The sequence below is a fragment of the Chiloscyllium plagiosum genome, unplaced genomic scaffold (assembly GCF_037043375.1).
Source record: "Chiloscyllium plagiosum isolate Xiang-an unplaced genomic scaffold, Cpla_swu_hap1 HiC_scaffold_12, whole genome shotgun sequence".
Taxonomy (NCBI): Eukaryota; Metazoa; Chordata; class Chondrichthyes; order Orectolobiformes; family Hemiscylliidae; genus Chiloscyllium; species Chiloscyllium plagiosum.
Genome location: NW_028270150.1, coordinates 3,685,932 through 3,703,112, shown reverse-complemented (window position 1 = coordinate 3,703,112; position 17,181 = coordinate 3,685,932). Strand labels below are relative to the sequence as shown.

The following is a 17,181-nucleotide window of genomic DNA, read 5'->3' as shown; positions in this document are numbered from 1 at the left end:
TAAAGAGCAACAGAGGATTACTAAGAAGGAAATACGCAGAGAAAAAATGAGGTACGAAGGTAAACTGGCCAATAATATAAAGGAGGATAGTAAAAGCTTTTTTAGGTATGTGCAAGGCAAAAAAATGGTTAGGACAAAAATTGGGCCCTTGAAGACAGAAACAGGGGAATATATTACTAGGAACAAAGAATTGGCAGAGGAATTAAATGGGTACTTCAGATCTGTGTTCACTGGGGAAGACACAAGCAATCTCCCTGAGGTAACAGTGGCTGAAGGACCTGAACTTAAGGAAATTTATATTTGCCAGGATTTGGTGTTGGAGAGACTGTTAGGTCTGAAGGTTGATAAGTCTCTGGGGCCTGATGGTCTACATCCCAGGGTACTGAAGGAGGTGGCTCGGGAAATCATGGATGCGTTAGTGATTATTTTCCAGAGTTCAATAGATTCGGGGTCGGTTCCTGAGGATTGGAGGGTGGCTAATGTTATACCACGTTTTAAGAAAGGTGGGCGAGAGAAAGCAGGAAATTATAGACCAGTTAGTCTGACCTCAGTGGTGGGAAAGATGCTGGAGTCAATTATAAAGGATGAAATTACTGCACATCTGGATAGTAGTAACAGGATAGGACAGAGTCAGCATGGATTTATGAAGGGGAAATCATGCTTGACTAATCTTCTTGAATTTTTTGAGGATGTAACTATGAAGTTGGAAGAGGGAAATCCAGTAGATGTAGTGTACCTGGACTTTCAGAAAGCTTTTGATAAAGTCCCACACGGGAGGTTAGTGAGTAAAATTAGGGCGCATGGTATTGGGGGCAAAGTACTAGATTGGATTGAAAATTGGTTGGCTAATAGGAAACAAAGGGTAGTGATAAATGGCTCCATTTTGGAATGGCAGGCAGTGACCAGTGGGGTACCGCAGGGATCAGTGCTGGGACCGCAGCTTTTTACAATTTATGTTAATGATATAGAAGATTGTATCAGCAATAACATTAGCAAATTTGCTGATGATACAAAGCTGGTTGGCAGGGTGAAATGTGATGAGGATGTTAGGAGATTACAGGGTGACCTGGACAAGTTAGGTGAGTGGGCAGATGCAGTTTAATGTGGACAAATGTATGGTTATCCACTTTGGTAGCAGGAACAGGAAGGCAGACTACTACCTCAATGGAATCAATTTATGTAAAGGGGCAGTACAGAGAGATCTGGGTGTTCTTGTACACCAGTCAATGAAGGCAAGCATGCAGGTACAGCAGGTAGTGAAGAAGGCTAATAGCATGCTGGCCTTCATAACAAGAGGAATTGAGTATAGAAGCAAAGAGGTGCTTCTGCAGCTGTACAGGGCCCTGGTGAGGCCACACCTGGAGTACTGTGTGCAGTTCTGGTCTCCAAATTTGAGAAAGACATTCTGGCTATTGAGGGAGTGCAGCGTAGGTTCACGAGGTCAACTCCTGGAATGGCAGGATTACCTTACACTGAAAGACTGAAGCGACTGGGCTTGTATACCCTTGAGTTTCGAAGATTGAGAGGGGATCTGATTGAGACATATAAGATTATTATAGGATTGGACACTCTGGCAGTAGGAAACATATTTCCATTGATGGGTGAGTGCCGAACCAGAGGACACTGCTTAAAAATACGGGGTAGACCATTTAGGACAGAGCTCGGGAGAAACTTCTTCACCCAGAGAGTGGTGGCTGTGTGGAATGCTCTGCCCCAGAGGGCAGTGGAGGCCCACTCTCTGGATTCATTTAAGAAAGAGTTGGATAGAGCTCTCAAAGATAGTGGAATCAAGGGTTATGGAGATAAGGCAGGAACAGGATACTGATTAAGGATGATCAGCCATGATCATATTGAATGGTGGTGCAGGCTCGAAGGGCTGGATGGCCTACTCCTGCACCTATTGTCTATTGTCTAAGGCACTTGTTAGACTTCTGTTAGAATATCGTGCAAGTAGAGTTTCCATAGTCCCTGAGGGCGATAGGGCTGTTCAACATTAGAGAAAGATGAGTGGCCGTGGTTTAACCTGAGGGTGACTGCACCATGCAGAGAGGAGGGTTCTTCATGGTAACCTCAGTCAACATAGGAATTGTATCCACCCTGTTGGTGTTATTCTGCATCGCAAACCAGTCTTCCGGCCAAGTGAACTATCCAACCCCCCACCCCCCCCTGTTTTGTGTACAGTTCTGGGTGTCACATTATAGGAAAGATGTGAATACATTGGAGAATGTGTAGAAGAGATTGACAAGAATGATTCCAGACATTAGGAATTTCAATAATGGGAATAGATTGTAAAGGTTGGCACCTTTCAGGCAACTGTCCTGCCACCTTCAGTGTGCTCTTTGGAGAGAAGAAGGCTGAGAAGATTTTATATATTTTTATTCAGAATGTTGAGAGGGCTGAATGGAGTGGATTGTGAGAAACTCTTCCATTCACCAAAGCATTTGAAATGAGAGAGCATAGATTTAAAGTGATTTCTAAAAGAAGCAAGGGTGATTTGAGAAAATATTTTTTCACACAGTGAATAGTTAGTGTGAAATGCATTGAATCATACAGTGCAAACAAGGCCCTTCAGCCCATTGAGGCTGTACTGATGTGAGAAGCACCTGACTTTCAACCTAATCCCATTTACCAGCACTTGGCCCATAGCTTTGAATATTATGACATGCTGAGTATTCACTCAGGTACTTTTTAAGGTCTGTGAGGTCACTTGCCTCGACCACCTCCCAGACAAGGCAATCCAGGCCATCACCCACACTCTGGGTGAAAAGAGTTATCCTCCCATCCCCCTAAGCATTCTGCCCGTCACCTTGAACCCTTGAGACTGACCCTTCAGCTAAGGGGAACAGCTGCTCCTTATCCATTCTCTCCATGACCTTCATAATCTTACACTAGATCACCCTTCAGTCGTAGAGTCTTAGGGTAATACAGCATGGAAACAGGCCCTTTGGCCCAAACTGGTCCATGCTGACCATGGTGCCACTCTGCTAGTTCCAATTGCCTGCATTTGGGCCATATCCCTTTAAACCCTTCCCATCCATGTACCTATCCAAATGCCTTTTTAAATGTTTCTATTGTACTTCCCTCAACCACTTTCTCTGGCAGGCCATTTTTAATGCACACCAGCCTTTGCATGAAGAAGTTACTCCTCAGGTCCTTCTGAAATCTTTCCCCTCTCCCCTTAAACCTGTGCCCTCTAGTTTTCAATTCCCCCTCTCTGGGAAAAAGACTATATGCATTCATCCTATCTATGCCCCTCATGATTTTATACACCTCCATAAGGTCAGTCCTCATTCTCCTATATTCTATGGAATAAAGTCCTATCCTGACCAACCTCTCCCTATAACTCAGCCCTCCTGCTCCTGGCAACATCCTTGTACACCTTTTTTGCACTCTTTCCAGTTTAACAGTGTCTCCTATAACAGGGTGACCAAACTATACACAATACTCCAGTTGCAGACTCGCCAACAACTTATACAACTGTAACATGACATCCCAATTCCTGTACATAATGCCTCGACCAATGAATGCCAGCATGCTAAATGTCACCTTCACCATCCTGTCTATCTGTGACACCACTTTCAATGAACTATGTACTTGTACTTCTAGGTTCCTCTGATCCACAACACTGCTCAGGACCTTACCACTTACTGTATAAGTCCAACCTTGGTTTGACTTTCCAAAGTGCAACACCTCATACTTAACTGAACATTTTCCAATCCTCAGTGCACTTCACATCCTTCCTGTAATGTAGCAACCAGAACTGCACACAGTACTCTAGTTGTGGTCTCACCAAAGTTCTGACCTCCCTGCTTTTGTAATCTAGGCCTAGATTGATAAAGGTGAGTGGTCGTATGCCTTTTTCATCCCCTGACTAAGATGCCCTTTCACCTTTAGAGATCTGTGGACTAACACACCAAGGTCCCTTTGTTCCACAGAACTTCCTCATGCCATGTTGCTCATTGAATACTTCCTTGTGAATTTACTCCTTTCAAAGTGTATCACCTCACACTTTTCAGGGTTAAATTCCATTTGTCACTTATCTACCCCTTTGACCATCCCATTTATACCTTCTTGTAGCCCAAGACACTCAACCTCACTGTCAACTACCAGACTAATCGTTGTGTCATCACAAACTTAGTAATCTAACCCTCTCACAACCACCTGTCATTTACAGAGGAACCTCAATTATCTGAATATCAGATTATCCAGCAAAGTTGCAAGGTGCCAATGCTTGGCTAAACTGTTACCCAGCATTCGATTATCCGGAATTCATTTAACCAAACGAAATACTTTCCACCCATGTCCTTCGGATAATCAGGGTTCCTCTGTATATAAATGATGAATAATAGGGAACCCTGCACACCCCTCTGTGGTGCACCCTTGGATATTAGCTTCCAGTCACAAAGCAAACTCTATCATCACCCTCTGTCTGTTATGACTGAGCCAATTTTGAATCCACTTTATCAAATTATCCTGTTTCCCAAGTGCATTTGTTTTCTTGATAAGACTCTACGGTGGGACCTTGTCCAAAGACATCGCTAAAATCTATATAAACTACATCAACTGCACTATCCTCATCTACACACCTGGCTACCTTATCAAAATTCAAATTTGTTGGGCCTGACCTCCCTCCGGAGAAGCCATGCTGAGTATCCCCCATCAAGCCTTGCCTCCCCAAGTGGAGATAGATGTTCTCTTTCAGCATTTTCTCCAATAGTTTCCCTACCACCAATATGAGACTCACTGCTCTGTAGTTCTCTGGCTGATCTCTACAATCCTCTTAAATATCGGAACTACATTAGCTGCCTGAAATGTGGTAGAGGCAAGTTCAATTGAGACATTAAAAAAGACATTGGTTAATTATTGGATAGAAACAATGTGTAAGGGATGGGGCAAAAGGTAGGAGAATGGTATTAGGTGCTCACTTGGAGGGCTAGTGCTATTAATGGGCCGAATGGTCGCCTCCTGCCTTGTTACTATTGTGATCTTGTGCTCTGCTCATGATTTCTGTGCAGTTAGTTAGAATTGTTGTTCTGACTGGCTGTTTGTGATTTATCTTCAGATAAAAAGAAATCAGTAAAAGGACAAAAGAGAAAGAAAAAGTCTTCCAATCAGAAACTCCTTTCTATTGGCGAAAGGACTGACGAGCCAGTTGTGGAAGATAGGAGTGAGGGGTCTAATCCTACAGAGCAAAAGCCTGCACAGAAAAGGAAGAAAAGATCAAGAACCACCAAAATGAAGCAGAGGTGGTTGAGTGATGCAGGCAGTGGCGATGTGTTAGAGGGCAAAGGTCAGGCACAGGAAAATGGCTGCAGTGACCAGTTGAATCTAGCTGTGCTGGATATGCCGTCTCTGACATCTGATGTCGACTCTGTGACACCCACAGCCAAACTGAAGAGGAGGAGGAAGATTCACAGTGACTCCAATGGGAGCAGCTTAGCTGAAGACTCAGCACCCACAGAACCTGTTGTTGGGAAGAAAGTCAAAAAGTTGCTAGTGAAGCTGAAAAGACTGCAAACTAAGAAGCAGGCAGCAGGGGGCGACCAATTATCAACAAGCCAAGCAACAGGCAGGAGAAAGAGGAAGGGGAAAGAGCTGCCCGAAGGAACCAGTGATAGCAAAAAGCTAAAAGTCAAAAACTCTGTAAGTTCAAGTGGTCCTTAATCTATAAATTACTGTGTTTTGATTAATCTAGAAGTCGACACTGCTGTTCACCTGTCTGACTGCTTTCAGTGTAATGTACATCCTTACTCTCTGCTGGCTGTCACAAACTCTCACAGTTGGGGCTAGTTTCAATCTAAACCCGTCAGGCTGAAGGTTGATGTGTGAGCAGGAGGCTTTCAGTGCAGAAAGTCTGTTCTGTTATTGTGAGAGGCTGCTGTCTGACCTCCATTTTTATTCCATTTATCTTCCCCAGCTTCCATGACCTTTCGACAGAGTGACTGGCAGATTTCTACACCCTGTTTAACTATAAATGGACATTATCTGACATTCACTTAAGGAGATTGCCAGGTGTCAGATGAGCATTGCTTCCCTGCCCCCACTTTGGGGCTCAGCTGGTGTGCAGCAGGGGCGCAGTGTTAAAGCAAGGGGCATCGCCATCATTGAATCCCCCACTATCAACGTCCTAGGGGTTACCGTTGACCAGAAACTCAACTAGACTTGCCACATAAACACTGTGGCTACAAGAATAGGTCAGAGACTAGGAATATTGTAGTGAGTAACTCACCTCCTTACTCCCCAAAGCTTGTCCACCATCAACAAGACACAAGTCAGGAGTGTAATGGAGTACTCCCCACTTGCCTGGATAGCACTTAAGAAGCTTTTGCTTTGATTTTTTTTAGATTAGATTCCTTACAGTGTGGAAACGGGTCCTTTGGCCCAACCAGTCCACACTGACCCACCGAAGAGTAACCCACCCAGACCCACTTCCCTCTGACTAATGCACCTAACACTATGGGCAATTTAGCATGGCCAATTCACCTGGCCTGCACATGTTTGGACTGTGGGAGGAAACTGGAACACCCGGAGGAAACCCACGGGGAGAATGTGCAAACTCCACACAGACAGTCACCAGAGGCTGGAATTGAACCTGGGACCCTGGTGCTGTGAGGCAGCAGTGCTAACCACTGAGCCACCGTGCCGCCCCCAAGAATTGATTTGTCATAGTCACTATTGCTTAGGCGACTTTTTTCCTTCCCCAGTCCTAGACCTTAATGAATTAAATTCACCAAGGCTGCTTAGACAGCACCTTCCAAACCCATAACCACTTCCATCTAGAGTGATAAGGGCAGTAGAGACATGGGTACACCGGCAGCACTGAAAAAGAATTGAGAATCTGTCTCTGATTATTCCAGTTTTTCCCACCATTAGGATGGTGCTCAGGGTGTGAATACTTATTATCTGGTGGATGAATGTTGGGTGTAGACCAAGTTTTGGGTACCCTAACTTGCATTACAGTGGACAAGTCTCCAGGGCCAGATGGGATCTATCCCAGGTTACTGCAGGGAGCAAGGGAAGAAATACCTGGGGCATTAACCGATATCATCACATCCTCTTTGACCACAGGCGAGGTTCCAGAGAACTGAAGATTAGCCGATGTTGTTCCCTTGTTTAAGAATGGAAGAAGGGATAATCCAGGAAATTATAGGCCAGTGATCCTGACATCTGTGGTGAGGAACCTCTTGGAGAAGATACTGAGGGGCAAGATATAAGCACATTTGGAAAACAATGGACTAGTTTGTGACAGGTAGCATGATTTTGTACAGGGAAGGTCATGACTCACCCATCTGATTGAATGTTTTGAAGAGGTGACAAAGATAATTGATGAGCAAAGGGCTGTGGATATTAGTGAGGCATTTGGTACAAAACTAAAGTAACATGGGATTCAGGGTGGACTAGCTAGATGGATACAAAACTGGCTTGGTCATGGAAGACAGAAGGTAGCAGTGGAAAGGTGTTTTTCAGAATGGAGACTGGTAATTAGTGGTGTTCCACAGGAATCAGTCTTAGGTTCTCTGCTGTTCGTAGTATATATAAATGATCTCGAGGAAAATGTGGGTGGTCTGATTAGTAAGTTTGGAGATGACACCAAGATTGGTGGATTTGCTGATGGTACCAATGACTGTGAAAGAATACAACAGGATATGGATAGATTGGTGACTTGGGCACAGAAATAGCAGATGGAGTTTAATCCAGAGAAATGAGAAATACGCATTTTGGAGGATCAAATTTAGGTGTGAATGATACTGTAAATGACAGAACCATTATGAACGTTAACATACAGACAGATCTGTGCATGCAGGTCCACAGTTCCCTAAAAGTGGCAACACAGATGGCCAAGGTGATCGAGAGGGTATATCACATGCTTATATTCATCAGCCGGGACATGGAGTACAAGGGGTGGCACACCATGTTGCAGCTATATAAAACCCTTGTTAGGCCACATTTGGAGTATTGTGGTCACCACACTACCAGAAGGATCTGGAAGCTTTGGAGAGAGTGCAGAGAAAGTTCATCAGGACGTTGCTGGGTCTCAAGGGCATTGTCTGTGGGGAAAGGGTAAAAACACGAGGATTGTTTTCATTGGAAAGACCTGATAGAGGTCTACAAACTTATGAGAGGAATGGATAGTGTGGGTAGTCAGAGACTTTTTCCCAGGGTTGAAGTTTGTTACAAGGGCATACAGGTTCAAGGTGAGAGGGGGAAAGTTTAAGGGAGATGTACGAGGGAAGTTTGTTACGCAGGGAGTGGTTGGAGCCTGGAATGCATTATCAGAAGAGGTGGTGGAAGCAGACAGGTTGACGATATTTAAGAGGCATCTGGATGGCTACATGAATAGGAAGGGAATAGAGGGATACAGACTGAATAAGGGCATGATGATCGGCACAGGCTTGGAGGGCTGAAGGGCCTGTTCCTGTGTTGTACTTCTGTTTTGTACATAAACTTCTTTTTTGATTTTGACTCAACTTTCAATATCTCTTGTCATTGTCATCCCAGGTTTCCAAATTTTGCCATCCTTACCTTTCATTCGCACAGAAACATGCTGGTCCTGAACTTTGATCAACTGGCCTTTAAAAGATTCCCACATGTTAGATGTAAATTTACCCTCATCAGCTGCCCCAGTCAGATTTCTCCAGTTCCTGCTTATTGCTATAATTAGAAACAAAAAAAACCTGCAAATGTGGAATCTAAAGTAGACAAGCAGGAGGCTGGGAGGCTGGAAGAGCACAGCAAACCAATAAGGGCTTGCTGTGCAATCGTTGTAATGAGCCTGCCTCACACTCCCTCGAGGACCAGTCTTGTCCTTATTCATAAACTATCTTAAAGCTTATGGAAATTATGATCACTGTTTGCAGTCAGTGTTCTTGACGAATCTGAGCACCTCTGTTACCTGGGTTTGTTTGGTCTGCTTGACCATGTGCTGAGAGGCAACAAGTTGACTTGTTGCATATTTTTTCCTCCCTCCAGTTGTTTCACCTCTTATCAGGTGTAATGTACGAGGTGGATAGTTCACTTGATATATTGCATGCATTGTTTGAATGAACTGTGTATCTGAAAGGAATGTGGTTTTTATTGCGACCTTGTGTTCTCAGGGTGATGCCGGACCTTGTGAAAACAAGACTTCAGCCACAACAGCACCTGAAGAATTTGTGAAGTTTGAGAGCACTCCAATTCCAAAACCCATCTTCTTCAAGAAAGCCAAAAGTGCTGAGCCTGTTTCCAAACAACAGTGTAATATGGTGAGAATGAGCTTGTGGAGTAGACCAGAGAATGATGACTTGGGGCTGTATAGGATCACTCTTTGCAATGTGTGTAGTTCTTGATGGGAGTGATGGCCCAGATGTTAGTCAGGAAGGAGGAGTGTGTAGTATTAGATGAAATCAACATGATGAGAGAGGGGGAGGTATAAATCTTTCAAGTTTGATAAATTCTTAGGCCAGGATGAATAGGGGGAAATTGAGGGTAATGATCGAGAGAAATTTCAGTTAGCTTCTGTAAGGTCTCAGGACATAGTCAATTCCTGTTCATGGTATATAGCAGTGATTTGGACTTCATTGTCGGGGTTATAATGAAGGCATTTGTGCATGATACAGAAATTGTTTTTGTTGATAGCAAGGAGGAACATGTATTCATAGAAGATTAGAATCCCTACAGTGTGGAAACAGGCCATTTGACCCATCAAATCCATACCGACCCTCCAAAGTACAATCCACTCAGACTCACCGCCTAACCCTGTAACCCTGTATTTCCCGTGGCTAACCCACTTGGCCAATAGGCAATTTAGCACAGCCAATCCACCTAAGCTGCACATCTTTGCTCAGTGAGAGGAAACCAGAGCACCCAGTGGAAACCCACACAGACTCAGGGAGAATGTCACTGGATTGGGTAGGAAAGTGCCAAATGGGGTTCCACCTGGACAAGTATGTGGAGAACAGACACAGTGAGGGAATAAAAGTGTTCAGGTGAAGCTAGAGCTTCAGGAAGGGCTTTAACTGAAATGGAGGGGTCTGTGTAGGTTTACACAGGAACATGGTTTGGCAGCATTGCAGGACAGCTATTCAGTAGTGATACCCAGAGTACAGCAGGAGCAGATGTACAAATATGCAAAAAAAAGCAAGTAGGGTATAAAAATGGGCCTGAGAGAGAAAATGATGAAAGGCAGAAGTAAAAGCTGTTAAATGAATATTGTATCAGAACGAAATGACTGAATTAATGGCAAAAATAGAGGTAAATGGACACGTGGCCATTCCAGAACCTTCCCACAAAATGAAAATTTTTATCTGCTTCCCTTTCACCCTCTTTTATCCACTCCCTTGGAACCCTTGAATTCTGATGGCTTTGGAATCACTCATGCCACACTTATCCTTTATCAGGGGTGCAGAGACGCCAGGAACTTAAAGCTGGGAACTGGATTTCAGCAGTGTATGACAGAACGTTATGAGGACACGTAAAAAGGCAGCATGTTAATCATGGGTGACTTTAATCTGGCAGAGGTAACCTTGAGGAAGATGTCATGGAGTATAGTTGGCCCAGACTCCTAGAACATTATAGACTGTTGTAGGAATACAGATGGAGTCAAGATTAGAGTGGTGCTGGAAAAGCACAGCAGGTCAGGCAGCATCCGAGGAGCAGGAAAATCGACGTTTTGGGCAAAAGCCCTTCATCAGTAATACAGATGGAGGCCATTCAGTCCATTGTGCCTTCATCATTTTGTTAAATGCACATCTTTACCAAGTGCTAATGTCCTACTATTTCTGCATATCTTTGAGCAGTCTTTCTATCTGAATTGGGCAGCTCAGTTGGCTGGGCTCAGTTGCTGGTTTGAGTTGCAGAGTGACACCAACAGTTTGTGTTCCATTTCTGCACTGGCTGAGATCATCGTGAAGGGTCCCCCGAACCCGAGGCATGGTGACCCTCCTGTTAAACCACCGTCAGTTGACTCTCTCTGAGAGCGCAGCCCTCTGAGACTATGGTGACTATTACGATTTCTATCCAATAACCATCTAATTCCCTTTTGACTGCCTCACTTGAACCTATCTTCACCTCATTGCTAGGCAATGCATTTCATATTCCAACTATTTCCTCACTTTTGCAGATTACTTTAAATCTGTGCCGTCTTGTTCTTATTCCTATTATGAGTAGCGAAGTTGAGAATCTAACCAGAGTTCAGGCTATTATGATCTGGTGATGTGTAATGAGGCAGGTTTAATAAATGACGTCAAAATCGCAAATTATTAGAAGGAGGCCATTCATCCCATTGTCGGAGTAAATGGTTCTTTAGGAAACAGTGATCATAAAACGGTAGAATGTAGCATTCAGTTTGAGAAACTTTGGTGGGAAACAACTGTACTAAGTTTAAGGGAATAGGAATGAGGGCAGAATTGGCAGGAGTGAAGTGGGGAAGGGGTTTAGCAGTAAAGGCCATTGAGAAACCAGACCCAAATTTAAGAAAATAGTTCATGGCTTATAGCAAAGTTAGATCCCAATGAGGAAGAAGGATTCTACAAAGGGGGTAAACTAACCATGGAATCAAGGGTGTTAAAGATAGTGTCAAATTGAAAGAAAAACGTACATGGTCCGGGTGTGGAGAGATGTAGCAATGTCGACTGGGAACGTTTTAAAAGCCACCAAAACATGACCAAAGGAATAATAGAGGAAGAGAATAAATTTAAGGGTAAACTAATACAGGCAATAAGAGCTTCTTCAAACATGTGAGAAGGAAGAGAGAGGCCAAAGTGAGCATCGGTCCCTTAATGAATGAGATGGGGGAAAAGAGTAATGGGGACCTAGGAAGTGACAAATTAAATCTGAGGTTATCTACTTTGGTAGGAAGAATAGAAGAGGTGAATATTATTTAAATTTTCAAAGTATTTGGAAAGGGTTGGGAATCTAACTTTAAGCGCATTGGATAAAGAGATGACATTGAGAAGAGGGATGGTAAATGTAGGACTGAGGGTGTTGTATCTGAATGCACGCAGTATATGAAATAAGGTTAGTGAGGTTTTGGCACGGATTGAAATAGGCAGGTATGATGTGGTGGGTATCAGAGATGTGGCTGCAAGGGGATCAAGAGTGGGAGCTAAATTTGCATGGATACACATCCTATCAAAAAAACAGGCAGGTGGGCAGAGAGGGTGGGGTTGTCTTATTAGTAAGAAATGGAATTAAATCGATAGCAAGAAACGACGTGGGTCAGATGGGTGTTTAGGTCGTGTTGAGAAACCACAAAGGTAAGAAATAACCATAATGGAGGTTATGTACAGGCATCCAGCGGTCAACATGTGTAGCAGGAGATAAAAAGTAAGAAAGGTAATGTTACAGTGATCATGAGGGATTTCAATATGCAGATTGGCTGGGAAAATCAGGTTAAGAGTGGACTGCAAGAAAAGGAATTTGTGGAATGTCCATGAGATGGCTTTTGGAGCAGCTTGTGGTAGAGCCCACCAAGGAACAAGCAATACTGGATTTAGTGTTGTACAATGAGGCAGAATTAATAAGGGAGCTTAAGGTGAAGGAACCCTTAGGAGGCGGTGATCATATTATAATTGAATTTGCTCTGCAATTTGAGAGGGACAAGGTGGAATCACTAACAGTATTACAGCTGAATAAAGGCCTGACAAATCTGTTAGAATTCTTTGAAGAGGTAATGAGCAGCTTAGACCAAGGAGAACCGTTATATGTTATCCACTTGGACTTCCAGAAGACCTTTGACAAGGTGCTGGATAGGAGGTTACTGAGTAAGGTAAAGGCCCATGGTGTTAGCCGTAAGCTGCTAGCATGGAGAGAAGCTTGGTTGTCTGGCAGAAAGCAGAGAGTGGGGATTAAAGGGTCCTTCTCAGAATGACAGCCAGTGAGAAATGGTGCTCCGCAAGGCTCAATGTTGAGGCCACAATTTTTCACTTTATATATTAACGATCTAGATGAAGGAACTGAGGGAATTCTGGCTAAATTTGCAAATGATACAAAGCTCGGTAGAAGGACAGGTAGCATTGAGGAGGCGGAAGAAGGATTTGGACAGGTTAGGAGAGTGAGCAAAGAAATGGCAGATGGAGTACAATGTGGGAAAGTGTGAGGTCATGCACCTTGGTAGGAAGAGTAGAGGCATAGACTATTCTCTAAATGGGGAGAAAATTCAGAAGTCTGAGTGCAAAGAGACTTGGGAATTCTAGTCCCGGATTCTTTCAAGGTAATCTTGCAGGTTGAGTCAGCAGTTAGGAAGGCAAATGTAATGATGGCATTTGTTTCAAGAGCAGTGGAGTTGCAGGTAGATAGGATAGTGAAGAAGGTGTTTGGTATGCTTTCCTTTATTGGTCAGAGTATTGAGTACAGGAGTTGGGAGGTCAGGTTGCGGCTGTACAGGACATTGGTAAGACCACTGTTGAAATATTGCATGCAATTCTGGTCTCCTTTCTATCGGAAAGATGTTGTTAAAATTGAAAGGGTTCAGAAACGATTTACAAGGATGTTGCCAGGGTTGGAGGATTTGAGCTATAGGGAGAGGTTGAACAGGCTAGGGCTGTTTTCCCTGGAGCGTCGGAGGCTGAGGGGTGACCTTATAGAGATTTATAAAGCCATGAGGGTCATGGATAGGGTAAATAGACAAGGTCTTTTCCCTGGGGTCGGGGAGTCCAGAGCTAGAGGGCATAGCTTGGTGAAAGGGGAAAAATATAAAAGAGACCTACATGGCAACTTTTTCACATAGAGGGTGGTAGGTGTATGGAATGAGCTGCCAGAGGAAGTGGTGGAGGCTGGTATAATTGCAACATTTAAAAGGCATTTGGATGGGTATGTGAATAGGAAGGGTTTGGAGGGATATGGGCCGGGTGCTGGCAGGTGGGACTAGATTGGGTTGGGATATCAGGTCGGCGTGGATGGGTTGGACCGAAGGGTCAGTTTCCGTGCTGTACATCTCTATGACTCTATAAAAGCAAGGATGTACTTCTGAGGCTCTATAAGACTCAGGTCAAACCACATTTAGAATATTGTGAGCAATTTTGGGCCCCATGTCTCAGGAAGGATGTACTGACCCTGGAGCAGACCCAGAGAAAGTTCACAAGAATCATCCCAGGAATGAAAAGCTTAACATATGAGAAATGTTTAACGACTCTGGGTCTAGACTCGATGGAGTTTTGAGGGATGGTTGGGGGGGGGGGGGGGGGGGGGGGGGGGAGAATCTCAATGAAATATATAGAATACTTAATGGCCTGGACAGAGTCAATGTTGGGAAGGTGTTTCCAACTGGTAGGAGAGACTAGGACCTGAGGGCACAGCCTTCGAGTAAAGGGAAGACCCTTTAGAACGAAGCTGACCCCCTTATTGAAGGGAAAGTATCCCAGGAGTCCAGAGAAGGTTTACCAGGCTGGTCCTGAGGTGGAGAGATTTCCTCATAAGGAGTTTGCGTTGATTGGACTTGTACTTGTTAGAATATAGAAGAACTGGGTATGTTGATATTGAAACATCTAAGATTCAGGTGACACTGCTGAGTGGTGGGAACTGTGTGGAAGATGCAGAAATGTTTTAGCACGATTTAGACAAGTTGAGTGAGTGATCAAATGTCATATGAAGTATAATGTGGATAAATGTGAGGTTATTTACTTGAGCAAAAATAGAGGGCATTATTATCTGAATGATGGTAGATTGGGAAGGGGTGGGGGTGGGAGGGGGGAGGGGAGAGAGACCTGTGTGTCCTTGTAGACCAGTCACTGAAGGTCAGCCTGCATGGAGCAGCAGGTGGGGAAGAAGGTAAATGGGATGTTGGCCTTCACAGTGAGAGGATTCGAGTACAGGAGCAGGGATGTCCTGCAAATACACAGGGGCCTTGGTGAGACCATTCTTGGAGTATTATGTAGTTTTGATCTTTGTATCTGAGGAAGGATGTTCTGACTGTGGTGGGAATGAAGCGAAGATTTTTAGACTGGGATGGCAGAACTGACGTATGAAGAGAGATTGAATCAGTCATGACTGTATATGCTGGAGTTAAGGGGGAATGCTACAAAATTCTAATGGGACTGGACTGGGAAGGTCAGAAAGGATGTTCCTGATAATGGAGGAATCCAAAACGACGGATCATAGTCTGAGGATCTGGGTTGATTCATTTAGAATTAAGATGAGAAATGTTTCAAATGGAGAGTATTGAACCTGTGGAACTTTCTTCCACAGAAAGCCGTTGAAATCAAAATCTTGAATATTTTCAAGTAGGAATTAATATAGCTCTTGTGATTAAAGGAATAAAAGGATACAGTGAGAAAGTGAGCCCAGGGACTGAGTTGGATCATGATCATTTTGAATGACAGAGCAGCCACAAAGGACCAAATGGCCTATTCTCTCTTCTGTTTTCAATATACCTGTTCATAGGGGATTGATCAGGTGAGCAGTTGTTTCCTCTTTCACTGAGAAAGGAAATTAAAGGTTATGGGGGGAAAGGTAGGAAAGTGTAGCTAGAGATTGTCAGGTCATGATCTTATTGAATGTCACGACTGACTCGATGGGCTGAATGGCCTGTTTCTGCACCTACTTCTCACTGTCTTTATAATAAATGTTGGGATAGTGAGATTTGCAGAGAGACCTTGGCAGTCACATTCAGAGATTGCTCAGGATGGCTGGACAGGAGGATTAAGTGGTATGGTATGCTTATAGGTGAGAGTACAGGGAAATTCATGGACTTGTTACCTGGACTGGAGTTGTTTTTCTCTGAATCAAAGAATAAGAACAAAGAAAATTATAACACAGGAACAGGCCCTTTGGCCCTCCAAGCGTGTGCCGATCCAGATCCTCTGTCTAGACTTTTCACCTGTATTCCTCTGTTCCCTTCCCAGTCATGTATCTGTCCAGATATATCTTAAATGAATCTACCGTGCCTGCCTCTACCACCTCTGCTGGCAATGCATTCCCGGCACCCACCACATATCTCCCTTAAACTTTTCCCCTCTCACCTTGAACTCATGACCCCTAGTAATTGAGACCTCCACTCTGGGGGGGAAAAAGCTTCTTGCTGTCCACCCTGTCCATACCTCTCATGATTTTGTTCTCAATCAGTTTCCCCCCCTCAACCTCTGTCTTTCTAATGAAAATAATCCTAATCTACTCAATCTCTCCTCATAGCTCGCACCCTCCATACCAGGCAACATCCTGGTGAACCTCCTCTGCACCCTCTCCAAAGCGTCCACGTTCCTTTGGTAATGTGGCGACCAGAACTGTACACAGTATTGCAAAGGTGGCCGAACCAAAGTCCTATACAACTGTAACATGACCGGCCAACTCTTGTACTCGATACTCCGTCTGATGAAGAAAAGCATGCTGTATGCCTTCTTGACCACTCTGTCGACCTCCGTTGCCACCTTCAGGGTATAATGAACCTGAACATCCAGATCTCTCTACATCAATTTTCCCCAGGACTTTTCCATTTACTGTATAGTTTGCTCTGGAATTGGATTTTTCAAATGCATCACCTCACATTTGCCTGGATTGAACTCTACCTGCCATCTCTCCAATCTCTCTATATTCTCTGACAGTCCCCCTCACTACCTGCTACTCCACCAATCTTAGTGTCATCTGCAAACGTGCTAATCAGGCCACCAATACTTTCCTCCAAATCATTTATGTTTATCACAAACAACAGTGGTCCCAGCACGGATCCCTGTGGGATGCCACTGGTCGCAGGGCTCTCTTTTGAGAAACTCCCTTCCACTACAACTAGAATATCGGGGGGAGGGGAGGGGGGGTATATTTATGAGGTGTTTAAAACTAAAGGGTCTGGATAGTGCTGGCTGGGAAGGGGCAGGTCCCCGCCCCCAGGTTGTGGGGCAATTCCTATCCAGGAAGACTGGGATTTAAAGTTAACTTTTCCAAGACGACAATGCTGGCAATCTGAATTTTGCTATGAGAGAGGTTGATCGAGGTCTGAGCATTGCATTTCACAAAATTCTTGGATCAGCCTGTGTAGTTCTGTAACCCATGGGGCTATCGTACTAAGAACTAGGTGGTTTCTTGCCAGGCAATGCAGACCCAATGGGCCTTCTGTGCTCTGAATGTTTATAATTCTCTGAGCAAAGTGATTTATTTTTTTCTTGGCTAAATGCTTAAACGTACTTTTTTCTCTGGTTCTACAGATTAAAGTCATGTCCATGTCCAGTGCAAAGAAAGTACGGTTTGGTCTGAAAAAGAATATGACAGCAGGTG

At 44.1% G+C, this 17,181-nt stretch overlaps 1 protein-coding gene across 2 annotated transcripts in view; it reads left to right on the top strand.

Moving 5' to 3' along the window:
• rrp1 (ribosomal RNA processing 1) overlaps nucleotides 1-17,181 on the top strand; it is a 147,917-nt gene that overhangs the window by 28,005 nt on the left and 102,731 nt on the right. For both annotated transcript variants that reach the window (XM_087992428.1, XM_087992429.1), the window contains exons 13-15: nucleotides 5,063-5,643; nucleotides 9,096-9,242; nucleotides 17,112-17,178. In XM_087992428.1, coding sequence (XP_087848554.1) covers nucleotides 5,063-5,643; nucleotides 9,096-9,242; nucleotides 17,112-17,178 — 795 coding nt within the window. The remainder of the gene's footprint in view (nucleotides 1-5,062; nucleotides 5,644-9,095; nucleotides 9,243-17,111; nucleotides 17,179-17,181) is intronic.